Raw genomic sequence first — 20,402 nt, 5'->3', positions numbered from 1 at the left:
GAGAGACAGGAGATGACTGAAGACACCTGTCCATTCAGGCAAATCCTCTGATTGTGAATCCTGAATTTGCACTCTGTCCCATCACGTTCGTGCATGTCAGGTCAGGGCATGCAGTGCTTTTGTGCATGCTGTCATCAGTCAATTGAAGATGGGCACAACAATAACACAAAAATAGAGATATGAAAAATGCGAGTTTATTGCGTTGACTACACCATTACAAAAAAAATACTTAAAACAAATCCACCAATTTCATGCAGGATTATCTATTTACAGCATCAGTTCGAAGTTCTGTCACATGGGGTGATTTTGAACACCTCCAAGAAAGTATTGTTCTGATGATAAATACATGTATCTGCAGATGGTGTTCGAAATTACCCCATTGTACATGTACGTGAGCGTGCATGTACATCAAAGTTACCCCATTGTATGCGAGTGTACATGAACATCAAAGTCGGTTTTCCATCATTTCTACAATTTCTAGATAATGTAAACTTCTGCTGAGAATGAGATACAGTTGATGGTTATTACCCCCCCTCCCCCGGGCTTCAACTGAAATGCATCCATTTAATGAATTGGCCTCAGAAGAGAACCTGAAAACTCGGACATATCGGTAATTGAAACAAACAAAACTTTATACACATACATTGAGACCGATTTTACACAAGATAAATGCCTCGGGATACATTACTTGGAAATGCACTTCTGTGATTGAATGGTATAACATGTATACCCAATGGTAATATGCAGTGCCGCAACGAAGCATACACATCAAAATCTACAAGCACAGCACAGTTAATAATACTCTTTTTTCACTTTATAAGGTCAGTGGAATACAAATGTATGTGATAGGACAATCTGAAATAGTGACAGTATATTTGATAATTGTTAATTAATAATTTCCATTACTTTTATGTACAACTTGAAAGTGTGAATGAAAATCTTGCATTTTGGCTGAAAACCGCCCTTCACCAATATGGAATTTTAGCACAGCGATCGTCTTTTCTTGGCTCATTTAATTTCGAGGTGACATTCATGTATTGCAATTGGTGTGGTCACATTAGCACATTGTACATATATTTGCCTGTCTTATATTGATTAGCATGGCTTTACAGATAGAGCAAGCACAGTTTATTGGAATATACAGCAAAATCTACCAGCCGACAAGCAAAGAGTTTGTCCAAAAAAACTATGATTCCGTTGTGTTGACTGTTGTTGACACATAGTTGATTGTTACAGAATTCAATCAAAACATAGATGACTACTTCACAGAAATGATGTGTTTTGTCTTTAATGACTTCAAGACAAAAACTGAAAAAAAGATGTTCGGAATCTACAAGGTTCCCAATGTCAAAGGAGGAATGTTCGTTTTAACAGCTTCACGTTGACTTTGTTCTCGACCGTCCATTCTGCGACGACAACACTGCTACGTCATTAATAGTGACCTTCGTCTCGATCAACATCCCGGATAAGCGATCATGAAGTTCTTGTGTCGTAATCACTTCCTCAGATGTCGGAGAATGGGACACTTCACCCGTCTCACCAACATTTTCATCTCCTTGATGCTCAGTTTCCATGGCAGTATGTGTAGTTCCACTCTCCTCACCCTCAGAAGTCTTTTCACTTTTCACCTTCGAATCTGATTTCTCAGACGTCTTTTTCTCCACGAATGCTGACCGCAGAAATGGTAAATTGCCATGCTCGTCACTCTCTGCCCTTTCTTCACTGTCTTCTGATGTCACAACACCCCATTCAAGCTTGGTCAGGTGCGTTAAGTTCTTGACAGCATTTAGGGTATTTGTGTTGACAAGGGCAGGCTGGAATTGGAAATTTGATTCATTGATTACAGTTTCATTTGAGTGTGACAATCTTTCATAAGTCACTAGGATTGTAGGCAGTCTGACTGGTGATTTGAAGATGATCCAGACCTGGTGTTATAAATAGAATCTAATGGAAGGGAAAGTGTGCACACGGCCTCGACGAGGAGGTCTGCGACATGGGGCTCAAGATAACGACATGACATGATGGTATTTGGACAGCATTCTCTTCACTTCTATCACCTACCTGATCTCGTGGATCTGGCCACACTGAAAGCTCCTTCAGATTCGTCAATCCTGAGAGAGTATCTTTCAATGTTGATGGAATGACAAACATTACAAGCTCAAGTCTTGTCAACCTGGAAAAAGATCACATCACAAATAAGACATGGAGGCAAGCAAAATGGGAGGTCAACCCATCCTCAGTCAGTAACGGGGAACTTATAACCCAAAAGTGGCTGCAGTTACTGATCCGATTTACAATAAACAACAGTGATATGAACTTATGCCTAAGAGTGAATGCAGAGGAAGGCCACCATGAACTAACTTACAGTTTGAAACATTTGAGAGCATTAGCTAATCCTGAGTCCTCCAGGTCACCTCCATTCTCAAGACGCAGAATCCTCAGGTTTTCCAATCTAGAAAGATGGCTATAAGTCTGAAAGAGAAGCCAAGAGAATCTGAACCAACTGAGACAAGTTATGTTACAGAATGCATTAATCATATTATAGTGAGAACACAATGGGAAACCAGGCTCTAAAACTTGCAGTGTAATTCAATGAAGTCCGCAATGAATATCGCTTTGAAGTTACCAGTATTCTTTCTTTGCTTTTTTCGGTTCTGTTATGTAACAGGAGATGTCCCCTCCCTGGTAGAAACAAATATCGGGGCTCATTATTACCTCCTCTGTCCATAGAGAACAATCTCCTATCTCCAGTTCCTCCAAGTTGGGGAGCTTTCCAATGAAGTTGAAGTCACTGCCGGATACTTCCTTCAGTGTTGTCAAGGACTGAAATGGAAGATGTTTCATGTCAAGAAGCCATCTCATGAGGAAAGGAAAGGATAATTCAGTACACTGGGATAGGGATGTTACTTCCTGAGGCTGCGAACAATGCACATCAGGAGCAGCTCACAAGTGCATCATGTATACTTGAGCTCAACCTGTGAACATTCAAAACGACCAAGAAACTTCCCATAAGGCTACTGTCGGTTTGGTTGGCCATGCCCGCCAAAAAAACCCACACTGATCCATGAAGGCCACCGTTCACATCATGTGACATCACAAATGTGATCTCAGTTATGATTGTAAATGTGATCTACTTACTATTTAACGAGTACATGTACTTACCAACTTTCTGAGCTTCTTTAGTTCAGAGAATTCTTCCAATCCACCGGAGAAGGAGAAAGCTGGCAGAACAAGGCCACAGACTCCACGCAGTCGCAGCTCCTCCAAATGTGACATCTTGGCAAATTTAGCCATATCAAGTTTGGTGTTGGTTGTCCTGGAACAAGGAATAGTGCCCATATTTTAACCCCTTAAAGAAAGACACAGTTTGAAAAAGACTAAAACACCTTGAAACACCTCATTGCTTGCCATTTCACCAGTGAACTCAAAGCACCAACTTACCACATTTGAGGCTCTTCAAATATTTCGGTGATCCACTCAGCTGTGAGCACCTTGAGATCTGTGACCTTCTCCGTGACGGCATGCAGGATGCTTGCAGGACATTGGCCAAAGTGAATCACGTTCAGATCTGTCATTTTATCCAGGACACCTGTAATCTGGTGCCAGGTTCGATTACGGTCATCAATATGGCGCAAACCCCGGAGATCCTAGAAAATCAAATGAGACGCGCATGAATGTCCAGCGGGATTAAGGTAAAGGGGACTGTGAACAGTAAACCATTGAATTGAAGGGCAGATAACATGCGTTCAGATGCTTGAAAGCTTGCAGACGCAAATAGGCATTCCCCTTATGCAATGCATCTATTGTTCAATTCTTCTATGAAGCCTCCGTAATATTATCATAGACTGCATCAATGCTCTACAAGGCCATACATACCAGTTTCTTTGTTCCAACTTTTTGTAGAAAATTCATGGCAGTGTCCCAATTTGTGACATAATTTCCGCGTAACCTCACAGTCCGCCACTGAAAAAAGTTTCAATTGACGATTATGCTTTTGAAATGAGGTTTTATATACAATATACTATAATTTCTTAATCCAGTTAACTCTCCTGGCAAAGAAGGCATGAGTGTCGACAAGTCTGACTTGTGAAGCCAATGAATGGTCAACGACTGTGTTCACCAAAAAACATCGCCAACTTACCATCCATGACGCCGTTACTATGCTCCTCCATCGCTGACACACCTGGCTGACTCTGCAAATTGAAGTTGACAACAATTATTACTGTTATGGCACTCCAAACAAAGGAACAAATCCAATACAAACTGACTCTTACAATCATCTGGGTAGACTTTCACTTGGGCAGTCTGGGAAATTCGTTCAAACTTTTCTGACCATGGTGCTGGTTCAAAGTCCTAAAGAGTATTGCAGGATACCTTTACCAAACATTTGAAAACGTGATACTCACTTCAAGAGATCTGGCACCGAGAGATAGCTGAAGATCTGCAGTAAGCTATCATATCCTCCATGTAACTGTTTGATAAAGTTAAGTGCTGGATTAATTCCCCGAGTCTTCCTCTGGGTCCTTTTAGGGGGTAAAACGGCTGGTAGCGGTTCCATTCGAACTGGTACAAGTCCTTGCCCAATCATTACAGGCTGAGATGGCAAATCCGGAGAAACACTTTTTGATTGCACAGAGGCATTCTGCTCTGCTTCAGATTTCAAAGGAGACACATTTGAAACGGGGTCCGTAAATGCAGGTTGAGCCATTTCTGGCATGGCATTTTTTTGTATTCCCGGTAAAACTGTACTAGCGTTCGATCCAACGACTATTGGCGTACAAGACGAAGCCTGAATAGTAGAAGTAATGGAATGTGAAACAGTCGTTGCAGGCATGACTGAAGATGATGTCTGCGGAACTGTGATGTTTATTGTTTTGTTGCCCGTTTGGACAGGTAATGTATTCGGGGGCAGGAATATCTTAACTCCGTGAGATGTCTGAACGAAACAGTCCGGATTCACTACTAACGATTGGTTGTTGATTTTGAGCGCCAATGGTTCATTCATTTTGATACGATTAATGATATTACCGGGGAGTGTGAGTAACTGTCCCGCCATCCGAATGTCATTAGAATTCGCACTGGTCATTATTGTCGGCGCCCCACTCACTCCAACCGCAGACGTCGACTGTTCTAAGTGATTATTCACTGCATCACGGACAACCGACACTGATGTCGGACAAAGAGAAGTTGGGCTCATCGCAACAGTGGTCGGTTTGGATGCCAGTGTTGGCATTGTCGTCAGCGATGGCAGCTGTCCTAGTGGTGCACGTACAGTCTTTAATGGCGGAGGCTTCGGCATGGTGTTCGTAAATTTCAAATTGCCGTCCGTGAATGACCATGACACAACATTTTGCTTTTTACTTTCATGCTCCATACTCTTGAGGTGAGCTGCAACAGTCATAGGCTTGAGTAGAGGGGGTGGTGGAACCCTGGGACTGCCCAAAGGCTGCATCGGCATATTCTGTGGTGTCTCGTTGTCATGACTGGCCTTCTCTATTGTTAATGGCATCATGATATCCGACATTGATTCAATCGTTTTCGGAATGTTTGAGAAGTCTACTGAAGTATTTTGTGCGAGCTGCGTCTTTAGGCCACTCAATGCCGATGGCGTATATTTGCTACCAGTAGCAAACATACTCCCCGTAATCACAACTGGCTGTTTCTTACTGCTGTCAACTGGCTGCTTGCGACATCGCTGCAAATAGGAAGAAAGAAACTTAATAGAAATGGATCAGTTACGTTTTTACAAATAGATTCATTTAAGGTTCTAAAATGGTGTAAATGTAAAATTTATTGGAAAGCATTCTCTCATCCAAGGCTGCAAAACTCATGTTTGGAAACTGCTTTTTTTGGCGGATTTTTTACTCACATTGCAAACAAACAAAGCAGCATTCGTGTTTCCAACAAACTGTACACATTCTGGGTGGAAAAGACACATGCAGACGCCACAGTGAAGTTCTGGGGCCTTGCCTGCCCGGCCAACACAGTCAAGCGAGCATAACCGGAATCCTCCCTCGTTGTGCAACCTGCAAAGATGAATATAGGATTACTGGAAACATGACAGCTCTGTCGTAAAACCAAAGTCAGCGGAAGATCAATGAGTTATTCGATACCGTCATACAAAATGTTGTGTCAGTCATTTGATAATCCTGGTACACCCGATTACTGGTTCTTGAAATCTTGTACCAGCAACAAGTTTGGTTTTTTCTCGATAAATTCAGCATACAACAAACACTGACTTACTGTATGTGGTTCTCATGGCGGTCTCCCTGCACAGCTTTCAACTTAGGTCTCTTAGGATCAGGCATTGAATGTTCAAGCGGATTTAGCAAACGCTTGGACAATTCCATCGGGCGGAAACTCTTCCGTGCTTTCTGACTGGGAACAGCAGGACCAGTTGGCGTATCAGTTTGCGGTTTTTGAACTACTGGCTTCAAGTTTAACATCTCCGGAAATGACTTGGGTTCTTCTTTTTCTTCTGTTAGAGGCATATACGATGGTCTTGGACTTCCTCCTGGGCTGTTCTTTGGTGGCCTTCCTATTGGTCTATTGATACTCGCCATAATTGGTTTGCCTTTGCCGCGGCCCATTGATGGTCGGCCACGCTTCGACTGGGCTCCTCTGGCTGAGCCAGCACTACGACCTATGTTAGCCATGCGAATGTTTTCCCAGGGTTCCTTGTGCACTGGGATGCGATTGAGGGAGAAGTTATCAGTTGTCAGGCCAAAATCTTCATTAGTTTCTGTCACTGGAAAATAATTCAGAGAAATATAGTGTCATTTTTCCCAAAGAAATTTATCAACTGATCAAAAATAAACCAAATTAAAATCTGATCTCACATGAGTTTACTTACAATAATCGGCAATTTGGACGAGGGATCTCAATTTCTTCCCCTCGGGGGTGAAGTAGTACACATCCATTGGCGGTCTGCCTGATCCTTTCAAATTTTCATACTTGAATCGCACCACAATTTCCCGGGCCCAACCTGAAAGATGACAAACAAGCACAAATTATCATTTATTGGAAAACCTTGTGATAATCATCACAATTGGTCAGTCTTATACTACCCTGAGCCAGTTCCTCAATATTCTAGTGGTCTGTCCTGATCTCTCAAGAAGAATACATTCAGGGTAAGAGAATGAGAGGTCCTTAACTCACCATGGTCAAAGGGCTTCTTTAACTTGATTGCTCTTGGTCCGTGTGGTCTCTGCAAACCTGGGAAAAACACGATAGTTGTTATGTAAGAGCAGAAGGGCTTAAACAAAAAGTAAAACCACCTTATATAAAGATCGTGGACGTAGGAGACTGACTGCCTTTGACTCATAATCGACCCTGAGAGATATATCTCCTTCAAAAGTTAAGGCAAGAAAATGCTTTTCAATTTTTAGGTCAGTGGGTCAAGGATGGTCAAAGGCTACAATGGCCGAAACCTCATCGCCTCATCTTTGAAAATACTGGCCCCCAAACTACTTTAAAAGGTTTTTATGGGCCAAAAGAGACCCACGGATACACCAAGGCTTCGAACTTAAGTTTGGAGTGATGATAATCGAAAAGAGTGAAGGGAGTGTCATACCTTCAAACAACTCCTTTGGGTTTCCATGCCAGCTGGGAAGTTCAAATTCACCCTCACTGCCTGAATCGAACTCACGAACTACTTTGACTTTTGGTGTTTTTTTTTCCTTTTTGAAAACCTTGCCTCCGGTCAGTGGATCATCAACCATTTCCTTCCTGCTGAAAGAGCGATTGTGCTCGCTGTCATCATCATTGACCGTGATCTCAAAGTCAATATCATACTCAGTGGCAGCCTCCCTCGCCTTCAATGTTTGTTTCCGCCGACGTTTATTGGGTTCTGAAAACAAATCAAGGTCTGGGTATGTGAATAGATCCACCTCTGGAGAAATCACCGAATTGGATTGCCCATGTGTGTGTTACCACCAATGGAAATCATGGGGACACCCATGGTGGGGGTCTGTGAAATGTTTTCCACCATGCCAAGGTAAATATTTGTACCAAGTAATGACCCCGTTTTGGAAACCACACTGCTTATATTTCCAAAGTCTAGGCCTTAGATCATCTTCCCCCTTCATATTTGAAGTTCGCAGTAGCCGTTCAAAAATTTGAGAGCTACTGTCAGTGGTACTGGTATTTTATTGAGGAGACAAGTATGATGGCTCCTTTCTGGAAGCGCCACAGATGCCTACCTTCATCATCTTCAGACAGCTTTACATGGAATCTAGCTGTGTCTAGAAAATGAAACAGGTATCAGCAACAATGCCTACGGTGTGTGTGCCCAAACAGGGTGGTTCTAAATTACAAATTTTCTGAAGCATTTTCAGGTTAAAGAGGTTGAATATGCTTCCTAACACCGACATCACGTAAGTCTCTTGATTATGCCAAAAAGACAGACAAGAAAGACTAATGTCACGCATGTGATGAAATCAGAATAAAATGGGCCAATATTAAGGAAAGCAGGGCTTGTCCCAAATGATGTGATTGAGAGGCCTGTATGTCATCTAGCAACTGTCATGACTGTAATTTACCTGGTGGTCTCTCCTTGTTGTCTAAGCCACTTCCCTTACACGTCGGGCAGTACCAGTCCCCCTCCGGGATGTCATCAGGTTTCACATTGACACAGTTGTAATGATACCAAATGATCTTGCAGCGAGGACTGTCACACGCGATCATCTCTGGGGTCTCTTCTCCACCACACCAACACATCGACTCTAAAAACAAGGATATCAGATTTAAAATTATTATTATAAGTATTACAATGTATATGTACTAGGTAAGAACAGGCAAAACATTTCAGCATTGGATTTAGTGGATTTAAGCTTGACATCTCACAATATGAAAGTGAATACAAGAAGAAAGAAACCACATGTGACATATTTCATGATGCCCCCCCCCCCTCAAAACTGTATGCTACATGCATGACAGCCAACCCCACACCACATATTCTACCACCTCTGACCCCCTGGTCAACGATGCTTTTATGTTCTAATAAGAAAAGCTTTACTCACTTGAATCTGTAAAATCCGGCAGTTCCGGTGTCTGTGACGTAAATCCAATGTCAACGGTAGTCTTTTTCTGCTTCTTGAAAAGAATTAGAGTATCACGTGGCGATTTAGTACCGTTCGTGCCCTCAATATCAACATCACTTGATTGACCATCATCAGCGCCGTCTTTTGATTCAATTGTTTCATCACCCGCACCGTCATCAATCACTAATTTCCCTTCGTCCTCAGTCTCTGTATCCACATCAATTTTATCCACAACATCATTATTCTTTTTTTGTGAATAAGAATGATCCTGGTTTGAATCCTCATCGGCCGATTCTGACTCATTCAATTTATCCGTATCACTGTCTGTCACATTTTCATCTTGCCCATCAGCCTCCTTTTGGGCTGCATTCCTATCCTCAGCATCAGTCATGTCAGCACCATTTTTATCCAAGTCTTTATCTTTCTTATCAGCTTCATCATCTGATTCAGCCTCAGCTGCTTTTTTTTCAGTTAAAAGCTCGTCAGATGCATCCTCAGTCTCAGCAGCAGCTTTTTTCTCAATTTCAGTCGCATCTGACAAATCCCTGCCCCTGGGTTCATCATCTCCCACCGCCTCATCAACCTCCATCCCACCATCATCATCATCATCATCATCATCTACCTCTGCAGCACTGTCCTTTTGTTCATCAACAACCATCTCGGCATCAGGATCAGCCGCATCTACCCCATCTTCTGCCGATTTGTAATCAGTTTCAGACTCTGATGCATCGCTTTCACTTTCTGTTGAAGTGTCAGCAGAACCTTGTTCCATATTATCACCAGCTGAAGAACGCTTCATTTTCAACGGCGATACCCTGGGCGACCCGTCTCTTGTATTTCCATTAGAATCAAGGGGTTGAAACCCCATGAAATTTTCCTCTGCAGCCAAATCAGACATTTTTTTGGTCTCACTTTTTAAAGGCACAGGATTGACAGACTTGTTCCCGTCTTTATTTACACCAGCAGCAAACAAAGCATTCTGCAAAGGGGTCGATTTGGCACTACCATTTTTCAAAACCTTAATACCTGCAGATGACTTAGCCAACTGTGGCTGAATGTCTTCAGTTTGGCCAAATTCCTGGCCTTGTTCTGCTAAGAAGGAATCGAGATCAGCCCCACACAAAGGATCGTTTGCATAAGATGGCACAGGACTAGAACTATTGAACAGAGTATCAAACCCTGACAGAAGTCCAGTGGTACTCGTACTCTGTGCGGATGGAGGGTTATTCAAATTGACACCATTATTTTTCGCACTGCCGTTTCCATTGCTGATAGGAAACGGAGCATTGAAATCCATTCTCCCGACATAGTCATAAGGATGTTAGATGAATCAGGTATGAGGAACTCACAGTGCCAACCTGAAATCGTGAAAGAAAATGATTATTAATATTATAGCATGAGCAAAATCTAACCACTTGGAAGTCGTACAAATTTGGCCAAAACTTTTAGTACAAAATCTAATGTACAATGTAACAGGCCTACATGTACAAGAAGCCCAAGGTCAAATGATTGGTGACCCCTGACAAAACAGGTTTCCAAGACTTCTGTGCGGACAGAAAAAAGGACATTATTTCCAAATTTTTGTTTCTGGTTATGCGTACGTGCACACCGGTACCATCTAGATTTACCAAATCAAGAAATTTTGTTCCGACTCCTGGCGATCGTGGTACTCTAAGGAGTATACCCGAGCCGTATCATAATTTGTTGCAGTTAACGCAGTCTTTTTAAAGTAGAATTCTGCCCTACAAAATCAATAACCAGTCGATCCCGTGTTCTTGACAAATTAATCAACGTGCATGCACGTCAAAACATGAATTCCGCAACCGAGAATAATTTGGGCTCCGACACAAAAGGGTTAACAAAACCGATGACCAAACGTTACACATACCAATACTCAGTCTAAAGAGGTTCCAGCGTACTACTTTACAAGTGGTCTATCGATATATTGCTCAGTACCAGACTTAGGCCAACGTCCTATCAAACACACAAAAGGCAAAAAGAAATGGCAATCCAAAATATTTTCCACAAACACAACATCCCACATCCACTCTACTTAACATAACGGTGCGTGATTGGCCGGGTCAGCCATGTGACTGCGCTGATCAAAGAGACATCTGGTGTACGCAACCGACATCGCGATCACCAGTAGCCATCTTGTATTTTATCAGCAGATTTTCAACAAATACAACAATGAATCCAAAAGGTATCATAACGTTGCGTCGACTCACATTTGAGTCACACCTAAATTATGTACATTCTTTCCGGGATGCTGTGATTAACACACAATTCACAAACTGGACACTGTGTGAAACAGTGTTGTTGCCAAATCAGCTGACAGTTAGGAGAATTCAAAGTCATGCTTTGCTCAGTTTAGAAAATTAGAGCAACTTCGAACACTAAGAGTAAGAAACTGACAACATCTAAAGCAATACTTGACTGATATTACATACTGTAAGAAACAGGATGACAACGAAAACATGAACAAAATGGCATAGAAATACAAAATAAAGCAAGTAAAAATTGTCACTGACACTGTGCCATGCACTGCAGTGCAGTGCCAGTGTAACGGTAGGGGATTTCTCCTCAGTCACACCACCGACCCTCCACTTCAGGTGCCGATTACGGACGATCAAAGCACAACGAAGCATATCAATGTATCCAGTAATATCGAAAATATATTCATAGTGATGATCTTACCCAGTTTTACACTGGCACACTGGTAATACGGTGTAAAATGACAACTTTCTGAGCGAAAATTCGGAAATATTAATGGAAAATCCTTCAGCGTGCTGTGTCAGAACGAGGCTGACACAGCAGAGGGCAGCACGGTTAAGCGTAAAAGTCATGTGACCAAACAATATGTCAGCGCCCATGTGCTTGGAAACCAACAACAACTGATATTCCTTTTTCATGTTTTTGGCTGATTTTAGCCCTTGATTTGCTGTAATTATTGATTAGATTTAGTTCCGAACTTCTTTCTCAGTCACTCACTCAGTCTCCCATTGATTTTTCATCATCATAATCATTCATTGTCATTGAATAGGCAGGGTGACAAAGATGAAAATAGATGGCTTTTTAAAAGCCCTTTCCAGTGATGCCATTTCATTGATTTATGAGGTGATCAAAGATATATAATTTTTTTTGTTGTCATCCCTAGCATAACCATTAAAACAGTGTTCAATCTTCAGTATGCCTTACGCCGGATTGCTTTTGACTGATAAACTTAAAGTGGTATTGCTTTTTCAGAAAACGATCAATGACTTGTGCATACAAACATGCCATCCGCCCAAATGCTTCATTGTCGCATGTTCAGATTGCAACCAATGGGACATACCTGGTTCTGCCTTATACTAGAAACACAGTGGGGGTTTGGAGTCTGCAAGACTTAGCATGCAAGGTCAGTAAAGTCTTGACAATTCTAAAATACTTGTATAGGTCGGACATGTTGTGACTAGCACACTAATCTCCTCTGTTTGTGACTTTCTCCAAACACAACTATGGAACACATCTCCTACATTGTGACCATCTTAAAAAGGATGTGACACATGATAATCAGGAACTGGAAAAGTGCATGTAGCGACCCTGTAATAAATATGTCCCAGGCTAAACAGTCATGAAAAACATGGCGTTTCAAATATCCATTATTTAGTGCTATGAAACACCTCTTCCAGCCCCTGGAGTTGGAAGGCCACAGAAGAGCTGTCACAGCTTTGAATGTCAGTCATTACTCCTCGCCAACTCTGCTGTGTTCTGCTGCTGAAGACTTCATAATTGTCTGGAATATTGAGCATGCCAGGGCTTCACTTGCTGCAGGTATGAGGAAATTAATGAGTGTTGGTGTTGGGTTATTCAGTTGAACCATAGAGAAATGCATGCTTAAATTTATACACCTGGAAGATATCCCTTATACTGGGTGCCATAGGTAGAAAGTGTTTGAATTTTAATCGGTGACATGGAAATATTTAGAGGCACTGTAAATCTGTGCTACCCCTCCCCCAAGGCCACACCATCCTTTTGATCCTTTCGTCCTCATGCAAAAAAACCAAGTGGTTACGCAAGCCCATAAACCTATCTTCTTACATGTATGAAGTGAGAGGGAAAAAACTTTTCATTTCTATAGGCAATCAGATTCGTGGTAAAGTGATTGGCAAGACATATGGAGAGGTTCAGTATGTGACATTCAGTCGTGATGATCAGATGGTTGCTGTATGTGCAGAGAGGACAGTTTATATTCTAAAGACCCAGGTAAGGATGGTTTCTCCTCAGCCCAGTGGAGAGGGTGATTGTCAATACATAGCCACTCTAGTACAATGATAAAATCCGCAAGTGGCATTCTATTTTCAAAAGTTTATTAGGTAGAGATATGGAAAAGAGGAGCTTTTGGAATGCACTTGTCGCATTCCCTACCAATTTAAAAAAAGACCTGTCCACTTGACTTGTCATCCCTTAATGGTATTGTACCGTCTCCTTTTAATGCAGCATGGACCAATAATATTTTGAGACATCACTTGGCGCTTTGCCCCTGGCTCAGGAGCCCCCTTCCCCAACTTTTAATCTTTTCTTATATACTTCTTCTTCAGCATGAGGAACTGGAGGCCACTTTGGAAGGACACAGCGGTACTGTCACATGTGCTGAATTCTGCCCTCATTATGCTGCCACACTTGTCACTGGTTCTGATGACAGAACATTTAAGGTAGGCAATGGCATAGTGGCCAATGGAATCTGATTGGATGCACAGTGACATACATTTTCAGGGCTCATAGGTAGGCTTTTTACACAAGAAAAACAACACGATGGAACAACTCGCAGGATCCATTCCATCATTGTGTTTGTGTTGCAATGTCATCAGCTGCATCTATTAGCTTGTCCCTCATGACATCCTGCGAGATTATTTACGTCATCAGCTGTTGGCGTTGTCATTTTCACGAAAACGCTCATCCTTTGTTTCAGGTGTGGGATATCTTAAACAGTTGTCTGGTCTACCAGTCTGCAATCATCTCGTCATCCCCTTTCATCAGTTTAGCCATGAATCCACAGGTAGAACAGTTTGCAATAGGAACATCAGATGGTCAAGTAAGGTTCAGAAAATAATTTCTATCAGTAATCGGGAATTGAACTTTAAGATATGAATCAGAACCTCCCTTAGTGGAGACCTTTGTTAACAGGATACCCTCTCAAACGACGGCAATGATTTTGATCTGGAAGTGACTTTTCTATTCTATTTGACCTTGACCTCAGGTAACTTGACCAAAAATGTCTCATTTGTGGAGCCCTTTACCTTAATTTCATATCTTCTCCAATGTAGGTGCGAGTCTATGATTTGACTGATGGCAATGGCTTCCGTATGTTGAATCATATTGATGTTGATAAAATGGTGTTCAGAATTAAACAGGATGGCAAACTGCCTGATGCTCCTTCTCCCAGGGATCCTGGTAGGTTCTACTGAAAGGATAATCAGTAGTTTCTGGTAAACCTTTTACTTCGGAGACCTGAAGTTTTAACAAAAAGTGCTTTTGAGATTTCACATCCATTAGAAGAAGATAACTGTTTCGTGCTAAAAGCATGTACAGGATGTAAAGATTCAATTGATGTATGGTAGGCTGAATGGTTCTATTCATTTCAGGTCCAAAGACAATCAGTAGTCGTCCATCTTGGCAGCGTAACCCAGATCAAAATCCGTCCGACTTACCTGTCGAGGACGAATCAGAAGCTGGCAATGCTGTCCTTGGGTTGTATTATAAGTATCCACCAAGTGCTGGCAGGCCGGACAGCGCAAGGAAGTTATCATTTCTGCAAGCAGATGACACAGTAGTTAGGTTAGTTTTAGACTACTGATTTTTACAGTGCCATTTACATCCATGACGTTAACACTATGTTTGTATCACATATCATAGTTCATTGCATCATGTTTTGACTATTCCACACTCATTTCAGTTTCATACTCATTTCAGTAATCTTCTTGATGTTGCCCCCATCCTGGTGGTAGGAACAACAGGATCGCTCATTCAGATCAACATTAGAACATTAGACTGTTGCAGCCACATTGATTTACAAGGTTAGATCATCAATAAATCTTTGCTTGAATATGACTGTCATCATGTGGAGTGCGTTAAAGAGGGAGGTTAACTGGTTTGCCAAATCAAGTTCATTGATTCATTATTGGTCTTGACTGACAAAAAGTTGACAATGTTTATTGGTTTTCTTTTCAGAACCTCTTGTTGATGAGGATGATTTGGAAGAGCCCAACAAACTTATATCTGCAGCTGGCTCATACTGCTTTGGACCGAGCAGAAAACATCAAGAGGTGAGATGCAATGGCCTGATTCCACAAGAGATGTTTACCGCTTTGGTTGCTGCTGGGGAAAAACTCACAGATTACCAGTTTCTGAATGAAATCCCCAAAAATCAGAGCACCATTTTTTTTTGAAATAGACTATAATCAGCATTTCCTCGGTCTTCACTTCAGAGTTGGTGTATAATTGGGAGCCTCTTCCAACGTGTCGTCCATATTCTGAATCTCGCCCAACCCACCCAGAAGGATCTGGAAGCCATAGCTAAAGGAGTACAGAGGAACCTCAATAGCAGTGACACCCCAAGTGGATATGTGCCGTCCTGTAGTACCGAACCTGAGGAAGAGGAACAACCTCTTACAGTTCTATCAAGGTGAGGGTACCTCTTGTATTACTCTACTCAAGTTTTGATCATCTCAGGTAAAGAGATTGACTAAGAGTTAAATTAGACTGTGAAAATATTTAATACCGGTATTCCACATGACTTTGAAAACTATATCATCAGCTTTTCTATATTATTTTATAGGGTACCACTTTGTGCCAAGTCTCCCCTGAGATCAGAACTTGTACCCAAAACGAAGGAAAGACCACCGATCTCTAGCAGACGATCATCTACATCATCAATTTCAAGTAGGTATTCAACGGTTGATCGCCCACCTCCCTAGAAAATGTAAAGCATCGACAGATATTTCTTGAAATGGCACATTTCGAACTACCAAATCTTGTATGTATCTTGCAACTATCTTCTTTGAGATGTCCCGATGCTTCCACATTGTAGACGCTTTATAATTTCTTCATGATATGGCTTTCTAGAATCCCCTGACATTCCTGAACGAGGTGAGCTCCAAATACACTACTTTTCCATTCACAATTTGATCATTCTCTCTATTCCCATACGTTTTCATCACACAAGTTTTTATCTGCACTGTTGTATTTCGCAGTTCATTGAAATATCACAATTTTGATTGCACCAGCACGAATTGTGCAAGGTTTCATTCAGAAGTACTAGATTCATAATGTAAACATTGTGAATTCGCTTTGGATCATCATTTGAGCAAGTCAAGTCCTTCACATCATCTATCGGGTCGGCCATGTCGCAGTTACCATCCACAGTGTCTTTGTGTAGAACACAGTGATAATAAATATTCTGTGTTTTCATCAAGGTTCAAGCAGCACACCTGGTCTGATTGATAAGAAGGGTAAAATTGTTGATGCGCAGCCTCTGACGTTCAAGACACAGATAAAATCTTCAGGATACACTGCTGAATCTCCAAGGTGGGTTCTGTTGTTCGTCTTGCAACTCTTGAATAGGTTCGATGTACTGTGAAATAGGAGAGGCACCTTTTGGTAACTTTGTGTAACTTAATCTGACCTCCCACCTGTACACTTTCTTTAAACTCCTTCACTAGCGAACAAACATGATAAAGGATGTCTTGATTTTCTATTTCAGAACCAAAATGTTCCAACCACAAACAAACTTCTCCAAAAACAAGCCGAATTGGAAAACTTCCAGATCATCATCCATGGATAGGTATGCTTTGTATAATAAAGAGTTCATTCATTCTTGATTTATTGATTGTATTGATTACTAAAACTGGTCCGCAGAGGCCTCCATTTAACTTTTGTGTCATCACAAGATTGTCTGTTCTCTTTCAGCACTGTGAGTAAAGCTTCAATTAAGGAATATCCAATGGACAGTGAACCTCCAACTAATTTACATATCAAAATTGAAGCAGACGTCAAGCCAACAGCCATCACGAAATGTAGATTTTCCGGTAAGTTTCATTTCTTACTTTCTGCAGCTGTTATGGGAAAAAAATTGACTGCTTCCATTGGTCATGTATCTCAGCCAAGTAAGGTAAATATTGTGCCTGTCAAAATGATTCCTTGATACTTGGATGGAGTGTTCTTCTTCCCCTGGTAAACATAAGGAACTTAATGGTTACAAGTCAGTAACCAGATCGCTTTTGCTTTTCAGGTGATGGTCAATATCTAGCATGTGCTCTCACTAACAAGTCTGGACAGGTTTTCAAAATGCCTCTCAGTAGTGGGAAAGCCTCTAGTTTACTAGGTGAGAATCTTGATTTTTTTAATCCTTCATGGCTTTCTTGATCATCAATAGCTTCCTTCACATGGGATATCACATGGGATATTTCGGCCATCCAATGTATAAAGGAAGAAACTTCCGGCCCATTGGATGAGTGATGCCATGGTGTAAGCAGTTTCATTGAATTTGAAATACACCCCGAATAATCTTTAATATTGTCCTCTTGTAGGTCACAACAGTCCTTTAAATCACATCCACTGGTCACGAGACAGCAAGTGGATGGTGACGTCAGCAGACGATAGAAGGGCGTGTATCTGGAGTAAGGGCCAATCAGATCCTGTCATGATCATAGACACTATGAGGCATAACATGGATATAGATAAAGAGGGAAAGCCAAGAAGTACAAAGGTACTAGGACTTCAGTTTTTGAGTCTTCTTTGTTTAAAAGAGTTACCAGTCAGCAAAGAATAATCTGAACTGAAAACCTTGTAGTGACGGAAATGACAACATGACGTGATACCAGCACTGTTATGATAATAATGTGATGCACGTATATTGCTCCCTTCCTTGGTTAAACTCCGTTCAGGGTGCTGCATCTCCTGAGTATTGTCTACTAGAACTTTCTCAAGAGATGTGTAGGTTTTTCATCAAGGCAGGAGCGTTTTATTTCTCTGACAATTTTCTTCCTTCATTCCTTCCAGGAAAATCCGCTTTTCACCAAAGAACTCCGACATGCTCAGTTTTATTTCATGGACAAGTTTATCATGTTAACATCAGGAAATGCATTTTATCTGTACAAGTATCATTTGGATCCTTCAAAATCGGACATAAAAAGGTACATGAGTGGGGAACCCACTGTTCGGGGCAACCTACATGTAACACTTGACAGGTGCTATCCATAATTGAGAGGTGTCTTGATTATGAATGTCGAATAGATCCTTTAGCGAACCATCTCATTGATGATATGAGGGTGGTTTCAATAACTCAGTATTGCAAAAAAGATCGATACAACTGTTGATGGAATAATCATACATGTATAATCAACTGCTGGTTTTGTTTTTTTTCCATGTTGCAGATATCTTACAAATAATCGATATCGACTTGTGAAGACATTCCAGATGGAGGAGGCCCAGGGGATAACTGCTTTTACTGCCGTCAATAGCTTCAATTCGTGTATCCTTTGAACGAGAGCAAACATGCCTTTTGTACATTGTATGTGCTTGTGGAAGTTTGTTTGCAATTCAGAAGACTGCAATGCATACCATAGTCTGTATACTTGGAAATGTTGCTGGTTTTCATTTCATGGTAACTAACATTTCACCACTGTAATCAGGATAATCTCCTTCATTTTAATAATCCTTGACTGTTGCTAGATATTTCCTTCAGTGCTGGTACGAATAAATCTGTTGAAGTATTTGATCTGAATGTTGGGAAGAGTGTCAGAGTGGTAGCAGACGCTCATACCAGGCCTGTTCATACAATATGTCTCAATGAGGTAGGTAACATTGACCCTTTGAAATTTCTGCAAAACTTTGTGAGTTTTTTTGACATCTTGTGATTGCAAAGGGAAAAATGTAGTGCCTGTAGAGAGGATGCACAGAGGCAGACGTCTGAACCACAAGTCAGCTATAACATTGGACGCTGATATTGGTATTTCAGACCATTAAATACATTGAATAGGTTATGCTCTCTAGAGCAGACAATGGCACATTGACATGTACGTAAGATGCTGTTTGGCAAGAAAAGAAACAAAGATATGACTATGAAACACAAACTGTGCATAGGGGAAACTAAAATCTTGAGTCAAAATAAGATCCTCTCTTTCCAGGGTTCGTCCTTTGTGTCCCATCCTCCCAGCGCCTACGACCTCTATGTCACTGCGGCGGCCGGTGATTGTATCAAGATGTGGGATCTGCGGACAAACCGGTGCGTACAGAGATATGAAGGCCACCAGGATCGTGTTCACCCGTGTGGGGTCGCTATCAGCCCGTGTTCAAGATTCATAGCAACAGGTGCGGAGGATAGGAGCGTAAGTTTGAATTCTTCAGCTTCTTTTTTTGTTCGCTTGACATAGACAGTTGATCTGATAATGTAGTGTCTTTGCAACCTTATTCTGTTTGTAGGACTTGTCTTTGCTCTTTGGAAGATCTTTCTCTGACAAGTGGCCAATTTGCTGAAAGTAGACTAAACTGCAAGCTCTCCCAGATCTCATTCTAAAGTATCTATGAAGAGATTTGATATCATGCTGTTCTCCTTTCAGGCTTATATCTATGATGTGCGAGCCGGGACGTACTTGCATAAACTCACTGGACACACTGATGTAGTGACAGATGTGGCATTCCACCCAGTCTATGCGCAGGTAAAGTTGGAGGCAAAAATACTCAAACTGTGAGCTCAGTTTTGAGTTACATGTAGTTGACTATTTGATTGTTGGAAAAGATATCTCAGTCAGTTTATTGTCGTTGTTTTGTATCTAATGCTATGTTTTGCCTTTCAGCTTGTGACAACTACTCTGGATGGAAAAATACGACTGTTCAAAGAAAAGTGAGAGTATGTGGACACGTGCCAATAGTGACATTTGACTGACTCCAAACCTGAAATCCGTCCAATTTATTTGCTAAGAGTGACACTTTCTGGGGGTGGGGGGGGGGGGGGGGCACCCTCAGGAGTGACAAGTGCTATCCTTAATAGAAGGGTCTCCTGATCAGAGAGGTTGAACTGAATGGAAACAACCACGTCACTTTGGGATCAAAACTACGTAGTTTCCTTAATAGAGATCCGTCAATTGAGGAGATTCCATAGTACATATTCCAAGCCATATCTTTGTATATTTCTCCTAGTGTCTAAGTTACACTGTGTGTAATTGTTGCTTTGATTTTGTTTTAACAAAGGTATTTTTATTAAAAATTGTGCCGTTATTATTCATTCATACAATACAAATAGCCTGTTGGCGAGCTCTGCTTTCTCCCGAGTTTACCAAGAACAGATCAGTGTGAATGCATTCCAAAACTAGCCAGCGGACA

General features: G+C 41.4%; 2 protein-coding genes across 2 annotated transcripts; one reads left to right on the top strand and one right to left on the bottom strand.

Annotated features, from left to right (window-relative positions):
- Positions 1–178: 178 nt before the first annotated feature.
- Positions 179–11,839, bottom strand: LOC135485399 (uncharacterized). The gene is made up of 18 exons (XM_064767386.1): positions 11,739–11,839; positions 9,021–10,399; positions 8,541–8,723; positions 8,202–8,243; positions 7,574–7,849; positions 7,159–7,215; positions 6,854–6,985; positions 6,244–6,748; positions 5,870–6,026; positions 4,407–5,695; positions 4,142–4,193; positions 3,877–3,963; positions 3,442–3,647; positions 3,163–3,316; positions 2,716–2,823; positions 2,366–2,472; positions 2,062–2,173; positions 179–1,814 (listed from the first exon to the last, which is right to left on the bottom strand). Exons 2-18 carry the CDS (start codon positions 10,336–10,338, stop codon positions 1,377–1,379), a joined length of 5,223 nt encoding a protein of 1,740 aa, XP_064623456.1. The 5' UTR covers positions 10,339–10,399; positions 11,739–11,839; the 3' UTR covers positions 179–1,376.
- Positions 11,840–11,907: 68 nt separating this feature from the next.
- On the top strand, positions 11,908–20,020 carry LOC135484711 (WD repeat-containing protein 27-like). Its single transcript, XM_064766358.1, has 23 exons — positions 11,908–11,984; positions 12,288–12,438; positions 12,713–12,854; positions 13,162–13,286; positions 13,622–13,735; positions 13,993–14,115; positions 14,348–14,474; positions 14,666–14,858; positions 14,994–15,097; positions 15,252–15,346; positions 15,509–15,705; positions 15,859–15,962; positions 16,496–16,607; positions 16,783–16,863; positions 16,989–17,107; positions 17,311–17,403; positions 17,609–17,787; positions 18,081–18,214; positions 18,455–18,552; positions 18,753–18,874; positions 19,208–19,408; positions 19,640–19,738; positions 19,877–20,020. The coding sequence occupies exons 2-23, from the start codon at positions 12,298–12,300 to the stop codon at positions 19,925–19,927; spliced, it is 2,754 nt and encodes a 917-aa protein (XP_064622428.1). The 5' UTR covers positions 11,908–11,984; positions 12,288–12,297; the 3' UTR covers positions 19,928–20,020.
- The last annotated feature ends 382 nt before the right edge of the window (positions 20,021–20,402 follow it).

The sequence above is a fragment of the Lineus longissimus genome, chromosome 3, assembly GCF_910592395.1.
Source record: "Lineus longissimus chromosome 3, tnLinLong1.2, whole genome shotgun sequence".
NCBI classification, from domain to species: domain Eukaryota; kingdom Metazoa; phylum Nemertea; class Pilidiophora; order Heteronemertea; family Lineidae; genus Lineus; species Lineus longissimus.
Note: the sequence above shows the minus strand (reverse complement) of the source record. Positions and strands in the feature narration are given on the sequence as shown.

Bases quoted from the DNA above. Each gene is read 5' to 3' on its own strand.
- LOC135485399 (XM_064767386.1), bottom strand. From the start codon at position 10,338: ATGGATTTCAATGCTCCGTTTCCTATCAGCAATGGAAACGGCAGTGCG. The intron at 4,194-4,406 runs GTGAGTATCACG...TTCAATTTGCAG, and splicing joins TCGGTGCCAGATCTCTTGAA to AGTCAGCCAGGTGTGTCAGC. The intron at 3,648-3,876 runs GTATGTATGGCC...TTGATTTTCTAG, and splicing joins AAGTTGGAACAAAGAAACTG to GATCTCCGGGGTTTGCGCCA.
- LOC135484711 (XM_064766358.1), top strand. From the start codon at position 12,298: ATGACTTGTGCATACAAACATGCCATCCGCCCAAATGCTTCATTGTCG. The intron at 16,864-16,988 runs GTATGCTTTGTA...GTTCTCTTTCAG, and splicing joins AGATCATCATCCATGGATAG to CACTGTGAGTAAAGCTTCAA. The intron at 17,108-17,310 runs GTAAGTTTCATT...TTTGCTTTTCAG, and splicing joins CACGAAATGTAGATTTTCCG to GTGATGGTCAATATCTAGCA.